Here is a 20014-nt window from a genome sequence, read left to right on the forward strand (position 1 = left end):
AGTTTTAGAAAAGTAATAAGAAGATCCTTAATAAAAAAAATGAATAGTAAATTTTAATTTAAAAATCCTTTGTAAGGATATAATGAAAGTATAAAAATTCACTCAAAATAAAAAATATAAAAATTAAAATTTACATAATATTATTATAATTATTGCTTAGATAATTATTTCAAAATAAAGAAAATTTATTATCAGATTAATGAATGAAATTAGAAATATTTGTTATTAAGTAAGTATATTAAATACTTATCATTTTTTATTTAACCCATTTATATATTTATTGATTTTTAGTAGTAAAATTAGTAAAATTTGTTTGTTTTTTTTTTAATAGATCAAAAATTTTTTTTCTTTAAGTTTGTTAGTATATTCATTATAAATAATTTTTAGCTTGCTTACTTTTTAATAGTTATTATAATTTGATAAGTTTTTTTTACAAGTTATTCTCTCCACTTTTCTAAACTTTCAAGCAATTTAATGAGAAGTGTTGAGTAATCAAATCAAGTCTTTTTTCATTTAGTATTTATTTATTTTTTGTATTAAGTCGATACTTAAATCAGACTTAGTTATTTGTTTAGATGTGATTAGGATGATAAGTTAATCCTTCAGGCAATGGTTTTCTTTTTAAATTCTTTTTGCCTAAAGGGTAGTTATTTTTGAGTAAAAAGTTTAATAAAGGGATTGTTAAATCGTCTTCATAATTAAAATGTCCGTGGTTCATATCCGAAGGAGTGTCTAGTTAGTTAGCACTTTTACAATGTTCTAATTAAAGTAAAAAAATATTGAAATAAATTTATTTTATTAATTAATAATTACGACTAAGAGTTTAAGACTGCTTATATGAAATTAAGCTATCTTTTTTTCCATGTAAAAAGAAAGTAGGAGAACTAACTTTTTTAATATTTTCTAGGTTATTAAAACGCTCTTTAATAATGTATTTAAAAAACCAAGCGAAATCTTCAACTATTCCCCTTATAGAAGTGAAAGCACTTATCAAAACCAAGGCTCCTACTTAGTGCTTTGAGGCTAGATAAGTAGCAGGACCAGTTCCAATACTTCTACCTAAAAGGATAATATTTTTAAGTTCAAATTTTAATTGCTAAGTGACAAAATCGAAGACGTATTAGGCATCTTCTTGAATCAAGTCAGCAGTGCAACTTTAATTTGTTTTATAGGTTCCATAACCAGGATATTCTACTCCAATAATATTAATCTATTTAATTAATTAATTTATTAAAAAATTTTGTTACAAATGTATATTTTTATCTAATTGATAATAATTTAATTTAAATTATAGTGTTAGAGTTTTTATAATTTTATTTCTAGTATTTTTTTAATTGAGAGGGATTTCAATGACTTATAATACATTTATTTTTTTAAATTAATTATTTCATTTTCTAGTGCTTATCAAAATAGATTTTAACAGGATTATTTTTTTAATCCGTTTTTAATTTTAAGTATTCATGATTTTTATGATGAAAGGATGAATGAAATTCACTATAAAATTCCTATTAACTGGATACATAAATGAAATTATAATAATTTAAATTCAAGGACTCTATTCTTTTTATTTATTAGCTTCTAAAAAACCAATCAAGGGAAATCAAAATTTAGTGTTTTACGCCATATATTAAAATGTTTGGAAGGGCAAATTACAAGCAATTTGGAATAAGAATTCTGAGTTATGAAATAATTAATAAAAAGAATTGGATTTTCTTTCTATAATTAATGATGGTTTTACTGGAAATCAAATTTTGAAATTTGAGAGTCCGTTATTTGTTTATTAAAAAATATATATTTTTTCAAGAAATAAGCAGGAGCATATAGGATTTGAATAAATTTATCTAAAATAATATAGAACAAATTTAATCGAAAGATGAATAAGTTTTGAATGAGATGTTTATAAATTAATTAATTATCTAACTTTAATTGCACTATGATAAATTTCATTCATATTTCTTGATTATACATTTTAAATTAATATAAATTGTTTTTCAATTTTTACCTCCATAGTTTGTCTCAAGTGGTTCAAAAGAGGATAGCTTGAAAAGATATCTTCGCCGTTTGCATGAAAATAAATTAAAAGATTATCAGAATTGGTATTTGAATTCAAATAGAGCACTGGTACGTATCCAACTGGCTGATAAATATCTACATCATAGCCCATAAAATCAGGATTATATAATTAGCTTTCAGTGATTTGAATTTTTCTTTGTTAGCTATGATTTTACTTTTTTTTATCGCTTCCCATCGAAACTACTTCATCATTTTTATATGCGCTTGAATTATTGCTGCAAACACTGTTAAAAATAGAATTTCTTTGCTAGTTTCGTTCAATAATAACGCTTTAAGCTAATTTGTTAGGAGTTCCACTTTCTGAATTAGAGGTTGTTTTCTAAGAAGATAAATTAAATTAAAATATACTGCTCATAAAACTCTTTGTTGTATTTGTCTAATCTTTTGCCTTTTATGCAGAGCCTCCTTAATCGCAAATGCATGAAGACACTGATGATTATCTTGAATTTGATGAGTATGATGAATTGCGAATATCTCTTTATGATTTTTCATGACAAGAACACTTTTTCCCTGCAAAAACTGACAGTCTAGAGTTATTATTCTTAGGTGTATTTTGGCTTGATGATTCTGTGAATTGAGAAACTTCTTCTGTTGAGATTTAAGTAAAAGAGGATGTGCTGTATTGATGAGCTACTTTTAATTAAGCACCCTTCTTACTTGGTTACTCCTTTTCATATTTAGCTAAATTTGAAGAAGTTTCTGCATATCCCCTAAATTTATTATTTTTATTTTCATTAAGCGAAGTAGAAGAAACTTAGTTGAAGACTGTGTGGGATTACATCCTCAATGAATTTGAAGATCTTGGTGAAGGAGTTTTCGATTCAGATTTATCTAAAGAATCATTTCTTTACTCGAAAGCAATATTTTTTGTTGCTTTTACACTCTATGCTGGATATCTTGCCATCATTTCTGAAGGACGAGAGCTGCGAGGACTCATAGGAATTTAGGAGTCCTCAGATATTTTTTTCAATTTTGGTATATATGCTAATTTACCATTCAGAAATGCTTCAAGCGAAATTTTGGTTTTGAGCTGTGGAAAAATGATGGAATTAAGTTCCATAATAAAATATTGTATGGCGTAACTAGTATAATGGAGATTGAATTAGTTAATGCTTTAATCGAGTTAGCAGCTGTTTAAATAGCTTTTTTTCAAAAATCAAATAAATTATATGTGTTTGTATGTGTGTGTGTGATTGATATTCAAAGCAATTAAGCAAGCAAGCAATCTAGTTTGTATTCTTTTATTTATTAGTACTTCTTTTAAAATTAATAGATTAATCGCTAAATATTAAATAATTGAAATAAAAAATTTATATTTAGATTATTTAACTAATTAATATAATTATTTATTTATATCTATGTTGTCTCTTTATTCCTTAATTTATTTGTTTATTTATTTATTTCTTTCTTTCTTTTATTTCTCAATCAATAACTTTAGTTTATTATTTCAATTGATTGCAAAATTTTTGCTGGCTTAATAACAAGCAATCGATTACTTTACAAACAGAATACCTTTGCAACATCATAGATAATTAAATAAATATCTAATACTTTTATTATGAATAGCTACAACAAAAAAAAATAATCTTAATCAAATGTATGAGTGTGTAATAACATAAAATCCATATTTAAAATAAAAGCAATTTGTGCATTCATTAACTTATTCTTATCAAAGATGATTTCAGTAATTATAATATTTATTATTTTTATTAAAATAAATTAATATATGTAAAATGCAGTTATTAGATAGAGTTTATATATTTATCTCTTATTTTCACTGATGAAAATCAATACACAACGCAGACTTTTAAATTCCTACTTATTAATGAATAATTAATATTATATTAAAAATTATAAAATCTATCTGCCAAATATTTTTTATAATTTATTGCTAACTTATTTTGCAATATTTTTTTATATTTGATTTTTTAAAAATTTTTTATGTAAAAAATAATCTTGTAATGAACTTTGCTCAAAATTTGACATCTAATTATTATTATCATTTTCAATACAATTAATTATTTGAGTTTTTATTTTCATTGAATTAAAATATACTTTGTATACATTTTTATTATTTTTTTCTAGTCCATTAAGATATCTTCTCATTAAAATAGTCAATCTAATTTGTGATTAATCTTACACTTAATGACTGTATTGCTAAATAATATCTTAAGCAACCAAATAAATTATTAAATAGTAAATGATAAAATTTTAAATATTTCGCACTGTCTCCCTTTTCATCAAATTAAAAGAGCTGACTGCCTTTTATCAAATTCACTTTAATAAACAATTTAAGATTAATTGATTTAAGCAAAAAGTTATTATTTATTTCATCCTTGTATAAATTTAATTGATATAGAACCATAAAACCTAACTTTAATCAACAAAATAAACTGAATTCTCTAGCTCATCTGCATAAAAGCAAACATAATAAACAAATTATTTATTATTCATGTGATTATTTTTTGTAATTTATATTTAGCAAATTTAATAGTAAACTAATGGTTTAAACCTTTTTAATTAAATTTTTAGATTTATCCTTAATGATTAATTAAATCTTACTAAATTCATATTACTAAGTACGTACTCTGTTATTTAATTTTTAAGATAATATTTTAAAGTAAAATGAAATATATATCTAATGGTTATATTTAATAAAAGTTTTTTTCTTTTTAATGTTATTTTCTTTAAAAATTTTGTAAAATACGAAAAGAAAATTTATTTACATCATTTTTAAGATATTAGTAAATAGTTTTTAATTAATTTTGTTAAATTCCAATGCTTTATATATATAATACTAATAAATTAAACTAAATTTCTTAATCTTAAAAGCTTTTAATTAAATAAAAATGATATAAAATAAAAAAACTTAAATATTTTAATTTAATTAAAAAATTAGATTTTCTTTAAGATATCTTTATGATTTAATTCAGAAACTCTAGTCACAATTTCTTTTTAGAATATAGAAAAATCTTTCAAAGTTAAATTTAAATTTCTTTGTTACTAGAAAAAATTATCACTTTTTTTAGTTTGTAAAGAGAATGTGATTGTGTAATTTACTGTTTCTTTAATAAATATTTAGGTAGTAACTATGTAAATATACCTATGATTAATTTAAGTTCTAATAAAAACAAAATGTTTGCATTAAATGATTTTCTCTTATATATGATTCATTCATTTATCAGTTTTAATCTAAATATTTAAAATTTTGATTTAAACTAATAAGTTAATTTGTTAATTAAATTTTTTTAAAATGATATCTTTAATTTATTTTATAAAAAGAATTGATAAATAATTTATTGAGTTCCTTTATTCTATAATGAGCTAAGAGTAAAAATATTTATTTTTACATATTTTTGTAATAATTTTAATTTAGCTACTATTTTATGAAATAATAAATCTAAAATTAATTAAAAAACTCAGAAATAATTTTTACTGCTAATATTCTAAATTTAGAGGATATTTTCTGTTTGCTGAATACTTTAATAAGATTTGATTTTTAAATCTTCAATAATTTTTTACAATTATTTTATTTTTTAATTCAATTAAAATCTTTAAGCAAGCTGATCGATCCATTTTATATTTTTCACTTTTTTTTAATTTGAAAAAATGTTGATATTTTATAAAAAAAACTTAGTTTAGTGATACTTATGTAGAAAGAAAATTTCTATTTCAATTATCTATATATTTAGCTTATCTATTTCATTTGAATAAAAGACTAACATTATATATTTTATTAAACAAACCAACTAAATTAATAAGTTATATAACTTAAAAATATGTTCAAAAATTATTATTAATAGTTATAAAAAAAATCTTTTGTTTAAATAAGTAATCTGAATCCAAAATTTTTTTATTTTTTTAAGGAGATATAATTCTTGACATTTAAATATTTGTTCAAAATTATTTAAGAATTTCAAAGATATCAATCAATAAAAAATTACCAAAATTTTATAGAATTATCAAATTTTAGAATAAAGGAATTTATTTATAAATTAATAAATAAATTATATTATTTATAATCATTAGCAATATATTCTAAAAACTAGTCTTTGGTCTAAATTTTGAGACTCTAATCCACTCATTTGTACACAAAGATGTTGCTGATTATAAAAATATTTATTTCTTTAAGTGTAGTGTACAGAATTTTAGAAGAATCTATTTTATATATTTTAAATCCCAGAAATACAGTTAGTTATTCTTTTTAGCTTTTACTCTAATAACTAAAAGTTTAAATAAATTAATTAGAAATTAAGAATTACTTTTTAAACTAATTAAATGTATTTTTTATAAAAATATATGTTTTTTTTCATTTTAGATTTTCTTGATTAAATCATCTAGATTTAATAATTAAAAGTAAAAATTAAATTAAGATTAATCAAAAAAATAAATTTTTGAAACAACTGAGAATGAATGAATGAATGTATTCAGCTATTTGAATATAATAAAATATAGTTTTAAAAATAAATATTTGTAAGTCAATTAATATCTATTTAAGCTTTTAACTTTATTAATAAAGAACTTTCTTATAATTTTATTATTAGAAAGATTATTAATTTTTAATTTAGATTTATTCTATGTAATTAGAATTTTAGAATATATAGACAGCCTAATTTATATTTGGAACATTTATTTAGAGCTAGAGTAGTTTTGTGAATTAAATAAATATCAAATTAAAAATTAATATTGACTAGTTAGTTATAAATCAATGTAAATTAAATATTATTTTTACTCATATTGAAATTTTAAAAATATAAATTAATAATAAAGAGTTATTATTTTAAAAAAGTAATTTTTTTCTTTTAAGAGTGTTATATAAAAACAAAATCTGTAGCATCCATCATAGAATTTTAATACTTGGAGAACATAATTCTAAATAAAAAACTATTGCATATGATGATTTTAAAAAATTTATTATTTGAGAAGGTTTAATATTTATAATTTAGATTTCCTGATTTAAAAAAAGATTTTCTAATTAATTTATTATTGGAGAAGTTTTATATTTATGTTTAATTTAGATTTCAATATTAAATAATAAAAATCTAAAAACAATAATAAGTAAACTGTTATAATAAAATAAATAAAAAATATTTATTTTTGAAATAGCTATTTATAATTCATTAAAGGTTAATATTAAAAAATTAATATTTATTATTGATAAAAAATATAACTTTAAAAAAGCTTTTACTCTCTTTATCAATAATTAAAAATAAATTGTCAATAATAAAGTATTATTTATTAGTTAAAAAAGGAATTTTCTTATTATTTTATCACTTTAGAAGGGTTTATATTTTTAGTTTTGATATTTATATTAAATCTAATAATTCTAATAATAATAAACAGACAAAAATTTAAAATAAAAATAAGCCAAAAATTTATACTCAGAATAGATTTTGCAAATTCATTTCATAAGAATTCACATTTTCACTGTTAATACAAAAGTATTATTAAAGCAAATTTAATTTTAGATTAATAAAATTAGAAGAAATGAGATTTTTAAGCTATAATATAAATGTCTTTTAGAATATTGGATTTTCAATAACTTAATGATTTGTAGATTATCATTATGTTGAGCTCTTTGTGGAAGCTTATAATTATTTGTTAATAAAGTTGTTTATATTAAATATTATGTTTTTAAGATTTATTTTGATAATTATATAACATGCTAAATAAAATATTAATGTTTAAAAATAAAAACCTGGTGAATTTTCAACATATTCTTAAAGCTAAAAAATGTTAATTCAAAATCACTTTATAAAATTTAGAATAAATCACTAAATAAAATTTTTCATCATTTCAAATAATTTTATTGTAAATTTACTTAAGTCATTTGTAGAAACAAGGAAAGAATTGTTTTTAAATATATTTTTAATTATTGTTAAAGCTTATAAATTCATTTTTTATTTATACATTAAAAAATAAATATACATATGATAAATTTTAAAGAAATGATGAAATTGCAAAAAAAGATTCGAAATAAAATTAGGAGAATTTTATATGAACTTTAATGAAGTTTTATAACTAAGTAGGTGGATATATTATTTAGAAATTTAGCGGTTTGCTTTAAAAAATATCTACATGTTATTTAATTTTTAGTAAGATGAAAAAAGAAAAATAACTCATTTGTTTAATTTGTTGAATTTAAAAATGATAATTTTTGTAGCTTATTTGCTATTTAGATTTAATAAATATATTTTATATAAAAATATGCGGGTATTATTTGTAAGACGATTTCTGATCAATTTTCTTTATTTAATCCAAAATTTAGTTTAATTTTTTAAATATGACTGCATTTGTTTTTTGTTTGTTTTTTTTTTGTTTTGAGATGGGTGTGATTATTTATTTATTTATGGATGGATGGATGGATTAGTAAATTTACATACAAGACTTATAGCTAAGATTAATATTGTATCTTATCTATATATCTATGATTTTATTAATAATTTATATGTAAAAATTATTGGATATCAAATAAAATTAAATTATTGAGAATTTTTTCTAATAGAAAAATAGAAGATTTAATTATCTCTTTCAGAAATGATCTTTGATAATTTCAGCAAATGATAATCATTAATTCAAACGTAGATCGGATTTTTGGGATTAAAATTTGATGAAGATCGGATTTTTGAAAAAATGTAATTAAGCTAAATTCAAACGATTTAATTAAGTTATCAAAATTGAATTAATTACGTTTCTTAGATATTGACTTTGCATGAATTAATTGCTTTTTGTTCTTTCTAAATTAATCACATACAATTCATACATACATTAGACTACTTGTTAAATTTAAAACTTAAGCCATTTTAAGCTAAACATAACTCGATTATAAATGTCAATAAGAGCTACTGATTTGATATTCTTGCTAAAAATGGTCAATAACATTTCCTCTGTTGGTGTATGATGTTTTATTTGTCTTTTAATTTGATCTATTTGTAAGTAGAATTAAAGTGTTTTGTTTTTATTACTTCCTTTTAAGTTGGATGTAAAAGGGGCTTAGCTTGATTAGCAAGGCTGAAATGTTATATTAAGTATAGAAATGAATTGAAATTTTATACCAAGACTCAAAATTTTTTTATTTGTTTATTTTGGCGGAATTTGAAAATTTTTCAAAATCGAAGTTTTTAAATTTTATATGGTGAACAATGTTCATTTTAAGATAGTCAAGGAGGGGATGTTTAGAGGTTTACAGCTTTCGAAAAGCTTCTCTGATCTGATGGTGAGGAGAAAGAAGTAAAATGTAAGGATATTTAGCATAGAAATGAGGTAGGATGAAATAGGAGTTTGAAAACTAGCGGTTATGCCTAGTTGATCAAATTTTGTTGATGAATAATAGTGGATCTCCCTATATAGCTTAGTAAGTATTGATAGTGAGAGTGAGCTTCATTCATTCATTCACTATTCATGAGGAAAGAAAGGCATTGCTTTAGTAAAGAGAAAAAGAAAAGATAGTTTTTCTTTGAAAAATAAAGGGAAATTTTTCATATCAAAAAGAAATAATGATTGTAATTTTAGAATGAATAGCAAGATAGTTAGGTAGCTAGCTAATTAATTTGCTATAGTTCAAATAATGAAAAAAATATAATCTATGATTGATTATTTAGCAATTCCCCAAGGCTTTTTGTATAGAAATGTGAATATATCAAATAAAATTTATTGTATTTTGAAGGTTCAAATCCCTTTATTTTGTTTAGTTTGTAGTTAATAATTTGATAATAATTAAAAACAAATAATTAAAAAACAATATAAAAAAACTAATATCAATGTCTAAAGCTGCTAGCCAATACGCAACTCTCGAAGATCTCCCCTCCAAGCCCAAGAGACCCCAAACCGGTTTCTTCATCTACAAGAGTGAAGTCTTTGCCAAGAGAAGAACTGAGTGCCCCAACTTGAAGGTCCCTGAAATCGTCTCTAAAATTAGTGAAGAATACAAGGCCTTACCTGAAAAGGAGAAGTAAAAATACGAAGAAGCCTACAGAAAGGAAAAGGCCACCTACGATAAGTAAAACGACCAATGGAAAGAGAAGTATGGTGATATCGAAAAGTCCTTGAAGGATTAGGCTAAGAAGGCCCTCAAGGAAAAGACCAAAAAGTCCAAGGCTGCTGAAAAGGAACTTGAAAAGAGCAAGAAGAAGGCTCCCGCTGCTGCCCCTGCCAAGAAGGACGATAAGAAGGCTCCCGCTAAGAAGAAATGAGAAGGTTCTGAACCTGGAAACTTCTTTTTCGACTAAAGGAGCTTAAGCTGATTGACTTGCTAGTAATGATAAAGGCTGAAAAATTAAAGCTGCTGCACAACAAGCTAAAATTTGCTGTAGTCTCCCTATTTCATATTATTAATTAATACTACTACTCAGTTATTTATAATTATTATCATCAGTCAACTTAATTCTTTTTGCAATGTATATTCTTTACTTTATTTGTTTGTTAGTGTCTCTTGAGTTTTTTTAACATATCTCATTCAAAATTTAATAAAAAAATTCTTTTTTTTAATTAAAATGCTAATGTATTTCCAATCTCATCTAATTCACAATGAAAATTTTACAAAAATGCAAAAAAATCATAGCAAAAAATATCAAGAAATTAGAATGAAAGCCTTGTATTTTACCTTATAATTCAATTTTTTCAATTTCCTTTTTTCCTCAATGAAAAATCCTTAATAAAAATTTCCCCCAAAATCTATACTGAATGAATGAATAAATTAGCTTATGCATTCATTATCATAGAAGTAATATAAATTTTTATTATTACTAAAATCAACTCAGTCAGTCATTCTCATTTGTTTAAAAACAATCAATTTTTTAAAGAAATTCTTTGATGATATGATAATCGAGAGATATGACATGCCCTCCTATCTCCCTTCTTGCTTAGTTTCAAATAAATAAATTAAACATTTTTTTACTTAAATAATAGAAAAGAGACTTGTTTTCTCCTCAAAAAAAATCATCATGAATTAATTTTCCTCCCGAAATGAACATATTTAAAAAACCCCATTAATTTCTCTTTAAGTGTTTAAGATATATAAAGACTAAGAGTTTTATTTTCATTGCTGGCATCAATAAGTAATTGATATGTCTGAGATAGCCTGTAAAACCTATTATTTATGCCTTCCATCTCCTAATTGTATCCATAGATCGGCAAAGCAATATATTTGCACTATTCTGGATGCTCAAAATTAAATTGAGCCTACCCATATTAATTTAATTAAATTTGTTAATCATTAATTTAAAGACCAACATATATTAGTAGCCAGTTTGGTTTATTTTTTTCCTTTGATTTCATAGTAATTATTTTTTTTATAGGATTTCATGTATCCAAATTCTTAAATTCATGCTTGAAAGGCATTGAACTCACCTCCCTCTTCATTTTGACTCTTTTTTTATCTTGGTGAAATTTTAAAAAAAATTCAGGTTGAGTTTATTTCGTTTTTTTTTTAAGTTGGGTCAAAATTTATTGGGATATCTTTTTCTGATAAAAAATTTTTTATATAGATGATAATCACATTTTTATTCACTATCAATTTATAAAGAGACTCTCTCCATTACAAATTCATAGTAAAAAAAATAAAAAAATTGATTTGATTTCTTTATTAATTAATTTGCTGCTTTTTCTTTTAAATTAGATAAAGGTAAACGCCAATAATATTGACTTCTTTTTTGCTATTATTTCATTAAATTTTGAATAAAAGCTTTTTGATTTTCATTAAATTTCTCATAGCAAATGCTATTAATTGATTCTAAATAATCCTCCCCAATCTCTCTTTATAAAGTTATATATTATCTCATTATGTTTACATTAGTCTATATTTTATTGCCTTTGCTTTTGAATGAAAACTATTTAATTATATTACTAATCTTTTATAATTAAATTAATACTTTAGCTAATAAAAAAATTTATTATTAATTTTAAATTTCAAAAAAAAAGAAAGCTGACTTAATTAACACTCAAAATTAAAAACAAAAAAAAGGAAAAAAAAGAAATCTTTACTGCCCATTAATTTACATTTTATTTAATTATGAGTTTTCATTGATTCATTTTAGATATTCATTAAAAATTGAATTATTTGAAAATAAATTTCATATATTCTTTTCATATTCAATAAATCACTAACTAATTTTTAAAGACTTTAATAATACAAAAAAGAAAGCAAGGTTAAATGGATTCCTTAATATAAAGATGGAAATCCACTGTAGGAAGTGGCTAGAAGAGTGGTAGTTTCTCTTCTAGAAATGGTAATACCATTGAAGATTCTGCTTTTAGGCATAATAATAGCTCTTAGAATGATATTTATTAGAGAGACAGATCTCTGTCAGCAAAGAATAATGAAAAAAGAGATTTAAATGATTCTTCCTCTTCATCTTCTTCAGAAATCCCATTTTCATCTAAACGCCATAATTAATCTGCAATGAATTATTAAAATAGAACTCATGAGGATAAACTAGATGATATATTCTCTAATAGTGGAACCAAGGTATAATAAGTAGAAGGAAATAGCAAATAAAGATAGCAGTAAGGACAATCAACTATAAAGCCTCCCTTGAAGCAGCATTAATCCCCTCAGAGAAATGGTAGTTAAGATGAAAAAAGTAAACTCAAAAGCCTAAGAGAATCGTATGCAAATACTAAAGCGAATGCTCAAATAAATATACCTTAAAAAATGCAAAACCAATCATAAGTTTTTAATAATAATAATAGCTTAATTTAAAACATAAATAGCAATACATCAAGAAGTTAAATTATAGCAAATTCACCTTAAAGATCAGTAGCAGCCGCTAACAATACAAATAGAAGAAATATGACTTTTTATATAGACGAAAGTGTTTTCAGAATAGTAGATGTTTTTACAATTAGTAAATAACTTGATCACAAAGAATAAGTTAGTAGAGTAAGAAATTTGGTAGAGACTTTAGTTGAAAATTGTAAGAATTACTATGGTTTAACTGCTAACCGTTCTAATAGTAGAGAAGATTAGTAATCTCAATCATAAATTAAAGAAACTGAAAGAACTCTAAGTAAAATTAAACAAACAAGCCTAGCCCAGAAAGCTGAACAAAATAGCAAAATAGTATAAGATTTAGAAAATAAACTCTTTGAGTGTGAAAGATCAAGGATATAGCTAAAGACTGAAAATGAATAATAATAATTCAAAATAGCATCACTACAAAAAGAAATTGAAACGATCAAAATTTCAAATACAATGCTAGAAATGGTGAGAGAGTCTTAACTACTCCTTGAAAAAAATAATAAAACCCTCCATGAATAACTGAAAAAAGAAGAACTGAAAAATATAGAATAGTAAAGGATATTCGAAACATAATTATAGGAAGTATAGCTGATAATCAATCATTTAAAGCAACAGCTCACCTAAGCATACTCAATTTCGCCAACAAAGAGTCTCTAATGATATTCCTTCTAAAATTCATTTTCATTTTGTCCAACTTTAAATCAGAATATTATGAAAATTTTTCCTATCTATCTCTAAAAGACTAATAATTAAAATAATGGAATTTAAAGAAAATAAATAATAAATATTTTTAAATTATTTTAAATGGGAAAATAATAATAATAAAAATAAGATATTTATTCAGTATCTGTCATCCCTAATTGGAATTAGTAAATTAAGTTATTGTACATAGTTTTCATTAAAAGGCTTAATAAATTAAGCATTTAATAAAATTTTAATAAAAAACAATTCATTGATTCTTAAATAAATCAACGAGCGTTTGTTTAGTATTTTATTTATACATATTTGTAATTATTTCAGCAAACTAATTTGCTTATAAATTATTTTTAATTTCCTATATTAAATAATAATAAATAGTTAATTGATATTAATTCAATAAAAAATTAATATGACATTTGAATCAGTTTAAAATAAATAAATACTTATAAATTTTTGCCAAAATTTACAAAAAAATAATAAATTTTATTTTAAAAATTTTCATTTTATCATTTAAATTATTATTGGTTTTAAAATAACTGTACAAAAGTTTCGTTGATTTGAAAATATTTATCAAAAATATTTGCAAAACTGAAAGAAAAATAGGTCTCTTATCAATTTTATAAAGCTAAAAAATTTATTTGCTTGTTCGTTATTTTTTTAATTTAGTATTCATTTAAATTTATTACTTTGGAATAATAAATAAGGTTAATATATATATATAAAATAATAAATATTTTATATTTAGTTTTGTTTTTTTGTAATAGATTATCAATATATTTTACTTTTTTTGAGATTAAAATTATTGATAAAAAATCTTATTAAAATTATTTAATGGTCAATTTAGAAGTTATTTCAAAAAATTTTCATGATATCTGTAAAAAAATGTGGTTGAATTAAAGTATTTATCAATAAGATTTACAAAATTGAAAGAAAAATTGATCACTCATCAATTTTTTAAAGATAAAAAGTTATTTGCTTGCTCTTTATTTTGTTAATTTTGTATATATTTAAATTTATTACATTTGAATAATAAATTAGGTTAATATATAAAAAATAATAAACAATTTATAATTAATTTTGCTTTTTGTTGTAGATTATTCAAAACATTTTTACTTTTTTTGAGATTTGATTATAAGTTTTATTAAAATTAATATTATATTAAATTAGAAGTAACTTACTTCAAATGATATTTAAAATGTGTGCCTAGTTTTACAAAAAATACTAACTTAAACTTAAAAAATATTATGAAAAGCTGATATATTTATTTACTCGCGCATAATTTGATTAGTTGAGTATTAATTAATAATATTTATATAAGAATAATAAATTAGGTGAATGTATGTATATAAAATAATAAATATATAATAAATAGTTTATATTTAATTTTATTTTCGTTTGTTTGTTAAAATTGTTAATATTATATATTTAAAAATTTTATTAAAATTTATATAATGACAAATTAGAAGCAATTTCAAATAATGTTTATTTGATTGGTAATTAGTTAGTTATTATATTTAGCATTTAGATTTGTTGTTGTTCTTGTTACAGTTAAGTGTTATTAAGTCTTACAAAAATCATTATTAATTATTTTAGCTCAGCTTTTTCCTCATTACTGATACATTTGGTGTAAAAACATCTCTAGGGAATTTTTGTTTTAATTGGGAATTTTGTATATTACTATTTTATACATTATTGTTATATTATTGATTATTCGAACAAAATGTTTTATCTGCTAATTTTATAAATGAGTTTTCTACTTAGCTTATGTCTGACCATAAAGATTTTTGTGACTTTAAATCTTGATATAAATTGCCTTAATGATTTATTTATATGCTGTTTTGCTTTAATAGCTAGTTTTATATTTATGGTGTTATATTATTTTAGTAGAATTATTGATAGTGGTTGCTTATACTTCTAGTATTTCGCTATTAGCTTTGAGTATTGTTGATCTTATTTATTTATTGTTAATTGTTTATCAAAGATACTTAATATTATTGATCCACCTACTTTTGGTTTAGCTGCCCATCAAATTAGAATGGATTTACAATTTTATCTAATTACTTGAAACTGTGTATTTTATTATCCAAGAAAGGACTATTGCAACAAGAGTTAAATTATTATTTATTCTATGAATTTGCATATTGTAATCTTTAGCTATCTTTATTAAATAGTGATTTATTGAAGTTATTATTTATATTTTCGTTCTCTGATGGTTGCGTTAAGACTTACTATTTTATGTTACATTTTCTATTAGCACTAGAATCAGATCTATCGAAATCAACAAAATAGTTGTATTTCTAAAAATCATTTGAAGGATCTTGTTTAGTAAATAACGAAGCTTATGCTGATTAGAAGTTTTTTAATTAATTATCATTTAAGAATTCATTTACTGAAGAATTTTACAATACTTTAATTTGTAATGCTGATGGCTCATTAGTTTTCTTTTCTGATTAAGTTTTATTGTATAATTTACGCTATTTTTGAATATTTTGCTAGTGGTAAGTAACATCTTAAGAAGATGCATTTTCTTTTATTAATTTCTATTCTTCTTTTTCTATCAACTTTTCCTCATTTCTGTTTTCTGAATCATTTAAGCCCTCTGCATTTTAAAGATTCTTATGAGAAGAATCGCCATTATAAAAAGTATAAATATTATCTTCTTTATTATAAAAAACTCCTCCCAAAGGCAATATCTCTTATTAGTCTTTTTGTTAGTTCAGATAAATTTATTTTTATTAGTTAGGTAATTTTTCTTAGACGCCTCTCTTTTGGAAACTTGTGTTTGCTGTGCTAGCTCTTATTTTTGATTATATTGTTTTATCACTTTCCTTTAAAAAAATAAAATATTAGAAAACAATAATAAAAAAAGTAATTTTTATTATATATATTACATCTCTTTTTTAGACTTTTGAAGAATTTTAGTGTTAAAGTCTTATTCCTTCATTCATTTATTAATTTTGATGCTCTTGTTTTTATTCTAATAAATTTTTATTAAAGAATTATTTTAAGGTTTTAATTTAAATATCACAAAAATATGATTAAAAAAAACTAATTAAATAAATGTTAAAACTACCTTTTTAATTATTTAATTTATTGTCTCTCTCATTTTTTGTATTTGTTTTCTATATTTTATTACCTTCATACTTTTATTTAATAGTTATAACAATATTATTCAGTTTCATTTTATAAAATAATATATTACCTGTTGTTATAAATCAGAAGGTAAAACTTCTATATATCCTCGTTATTAAAATTTTTTAGTTGATATTTAGAGGACTTCAAGATGATCATCACTTTTTCTTCTTGCTTGATAAGCATAGATAGAATTAATATAATGTTCATTAGTGTTGTTAGAGCTTTATTAGTTTCCTTCTGAAACTAGATATTATTTATTACAAGAATTATTTATTCGTTTTCGACCATTTTAAACTCTGTTATCACAACACATCGAGTTATTCTACCTCAAGCAGTCTGCTTCACTTTTTTTAACTTTTTTTTGCTAGGACTACTAGCGATTCTATAAATACTAAGATTTTTAGTCAATAGAGTTCATCTCTGTAGAATTATCATCAGTTAGAATTGATTGCTTTTGATTTTATGTAAATACATCGATATTTGATGAGTCTGCTGCATTATTTATTTTGAATTCTTGCAATTCATTTAAGAATGAATTATACTGCTAATTTGCCTGATTATTTTATAAATTTTAAGTAGGCTAAGGACACTTAGAAATGGGAGAAAGACGAATTCTTCCTTTGACCTCTGAGCTATTGCTGTTTCTGTGCTGGGAGATTATATTAAATTAATTTTAATTAGATTTTATTTTATTTTTAATTGCTAAGTTGGAGGATTCATTATTATTATTATTGCAAATAATAGATTAATTATTAGAGGGCTGATTTGAAATATTCATTTTATTTACATTCTTTAACTAAAATAGATTCTTTTAACAGTTTCTAGATATTTAAGCAATAATTTATTACTAGTAATGCTATTCGTCTACAAAAGAGTTATTATTAGAAAAAGTATTGTTGTTAGCCTAAGTTAATGAGTTATCATTGTTGCTATTCATTTTATCATTACTTACTGCTGTGTGAGAGGAAGTATTGCGAGACTTTGGATAAGATTAACCTATCTTGGGGGAAATAGACTGCGATGTGTAAGGTTTTTAATATTTAATAATAGATTGGGACATGTTTTAAGCTGGCTATTATTTTTAATTCTGATTTTTTTCATCACTTTTAACATTTTCAAAATCTTAGGGCTTAAAGTTTGCAGTCTCATTTTTGGAATCATAATCATCGTTCAGTTTTTATTCTAATGATTAAGATCTCTGCAGATTAAATATATTTTAATAAGGAAATATTTGCTTTTCTTTATCAATATTATTCATATTTTGCAGGATGATTTGACTGTTATTTTTTTCAGCATTATCATCTTGCTTGTTTTTTTATATGAATAGGCTAGTCTAAGTAGTATTGTTATTAGTAGTATTACTATTATCAGTCGTACTTGATGTATTAGCTGCAATATCTTTTTCATATTGAACAGATAAACTATTCTTGCGCTTAACCATTATTTTATTTTATGAGCTACAGCCTTAATAATCAATTAAAAATCTTGTTTCGTCGTTGGCAGAAGCATTTTAATTTTACAAATTAGACTTTCCCTTTAAATTATTTTATTCTTATTTCATTTTTTTCTCAACTATTTATTGCTGCCAGATACTCATCAATTCCCTGTCTTTATATTTACGATTTTCTTTTTCTTGATATTGCTCCCTTCTAAAATAGCCTCTAACATTTTAGTTTTAGTAAAAGTAGTTTCTATCAAAATTCATTTATTAATTAGCTTCTGTTCTATAGATCTATTCTTTATTGTTTTCAATTTCTTAAATTTAGTCTTGTTTGCCTAAACTTTCTCCCTTGTTTTCTTTTTGGTTCTCGAATTCTACAGAAATAGTAGTAAAATTTTTTTGGTTACTACTTTAATGATTCCAATTTTGATCTAGCAAATAACTTTCTTTGATATTTTCCTTTAAATTTGTTTCATTTAAACAATTGTCTTCAATAAATTTCTTTTCATCATAAAATTTTTCAAACATGGAGTTATCATTAGCTAATGCCGAAACAACTCTCTAATGTTTTTAGAAGTGCCTTGGCTTTTGCTGAATTCCAAAATGCTTAGGAGAGCTAATCATACTCCTGGATAATTTAATATTACTACTATCGCTGTTTTAGAAATAGAAACATCGTTAATAAATAGGATTAAATTGATTTTTTATTAACTAGAACCAGAAATATTAAAAAAATAATGACGAGCAAGTCTCAATAATTAAATTTTTTGTATTTTTTATTTTGCTTAATTTATGCTATAACGGTTTTTAGTAGATTAGCTTGTAAAAAAATTGTTGAAGCCATCTATCTGATTGTAGTTTTTTAATATTGATTTATTTACTAATCAATTGCTTCAACTATATTAGTGTTTATTAATAGTAAGTAAAATTACAAAAAACACTTCTTTTTGATAAAAAGTTAAAAACTCTTTATAAAAGTATAATAATATAAATTTATCAACGCATATATCTATAATATTTTACTCTAGTTGCGAGTCTTTGGGAATGCATGAGTGCTTACCAAGATGCATGCTAATATGATCGAGGACAGATTAATTAATCACTCTAACGTCTTTATCTTCAACAGTTGCAAAGTTTTCAATTTTTTTTAATATCCTCTATTGATTTTGCTTTATAATTATTACATATAAAATTGTATTAGCATGATAGCTGATAGTCAAATTCCAACTTCAAATATGCAAAAATGTAAATTTTACTACCAAAATTTTTACTTTAAAAAATAAATTGAGTAAATTACATCGTTTTTTTCACCCTTTGCATGATTTTCTAGTGGTTTAGAAGCATTTTTAGTGACTGAATGAGATGCAGTCTTAACTAAACCAGTTCTTTATCTGCAATCGCTTTCTCCCTTAATTTTGCTTCTCATATAAACTCAATTAAAATTTTTCTTAGCTAATTTATCGCTTAATAATTACAAATATTTTTATTTAATAATTCGCCAATCACTATTAATCAATCAATCTATTTACTTAATTTATTTATTTATAAAAAATAAGAGTTCATGGTAAAATAATTAAACAAATATACTATAGTATTTTCAAATTCAGTCTTAGTCTTACAATTTATAATGCTGTTGTTATGTTTTTAATCTTTGACCCACACCTAGCTAGTTGACCAACTGAAAATTTCACATATCCCTAGAAAAAACATATATTTCAGTACAGAAATTTTAATCAAAAAAAGTCTTATTTATTAAGTGAATTACTATCACTTATCTTTGATAACCTCTTTAATTAGATTACATTATTTCAAATTACAAAATATCCAACTAACTAACATTTCTTTTATTTATATTTTTCGCTGAATTCTATGATTATAAACCCTACTATTTTATTAATATTTTGGCATTAAAGAAAGATATTTCTTTT

General features: G+C 22.4%; 5 protein-coding genes across 5 annotated transcripts; 2 read left to right on the top strand and 3 right to left on the bottom strand. All coding sequences in view use genetic code 6, as the record gives it.

Annotated features, from left to right (window-relative positions):
- Positions 1-553: 553 nt before the first annotated feature.
- TTHERM_00660200 (alpha/beta superfamily hydrolase) lies at positions 554-3133 on the bottom strand (the record flags this gene model as incomplete). Its single annotated transcript, XM_001020083.3, has 3 exons — positions 554-759; positions 814-1210; positions 2003-3133. The coding sequence occupies 3 exons, from the start codon at positions 3131-3133 to the stop codon at positions 554-556; spliced, it is 1734 nt and encodes a 577-aa protein (XP_001020083.1).
- Positions 3134-9833: 6700 nt separating this feature from the next.
- Positions 9834-10265, top strand: TTHERM_00660180 (high mobility group (HMG) box protein; the record flags this gene model as incomplete). The annotated part of the gene is made up of 1 exon (XM_001020081.3): positions 9834-10265. One exon carries the CDS (start codon positions 9834-9836, stop codon positions 10263-10265), a length of 432 nt encoding a protein of 143 aa, XP_001020081.3.
- A 748-nt stretch (positions 10266-11013) lies between these two features.
- On the bottom strand, positions 11014-11349 carry TTHERM_000660169 (hypothetical protein; the record flags this gene model as incomplete). Its single annotated transcript, XM_012798612.1, has 1 exon — positions 11014-11349. One exon carries the CDS (start codon positions 11347-11349, stop codon positions 11014-11016), a length of 336 nt encoding a protein of 111 aa, XP_012654066.1.
- An 874-nt stretch (positions 11350-12223) lies between these two features.
- TTHERM_00660170 (hypothetical protein) lies at positions 12224-13471 on the top strand (the record flags this gene model as incomplete). Its single annotated transcript, XM_001020080.2, has 1 exon — positions 12224-13471. One exon carries the CDS (start codon positions 12224-12226, stop codon positions 13469-13471), a length of 1248 nt encoding a protein of 415 aa, XP_001020080.2.
- Positions 13472-15084: 1613 nt separating this feature from the next.
- On the bottom strand, positions 15085-19512 carry TTHERM_00660160 (hypothetical protein; the record flags this gene model as incomplete). The annotated part of the gene is made up of 5 exons (XM_001020079.2): positions 15085-16487; positions 16584-16653; positions 16713-18741; positions 19110-19255; positions 19384-19512. 5 exons carry the CDS (start codon positions 19510-19512, stop codon positions 15085-15087), a joined length of 3777 nt encoding a protein of 1258 aa, XP_001020079.2.
- Between the last annotated feature and the right edge of the window lie 502 nt (positions 19513-20014).

The sequence above is a fragment of the Tetrahymena thermophila genome (assembly GCF_000189635.1).
Source record: "Tetrahymena thermophila SB210 genomic scaffold scf_8254577, whole genome shotgun sequence".
Classification (NCBI taxonomy): Eukaryota; Ciliophora; class Oligohymenophorea; order Hymenostomatida; family Tetrahymenidae; genus Tetrahymena; species Tetrahymena thermophila.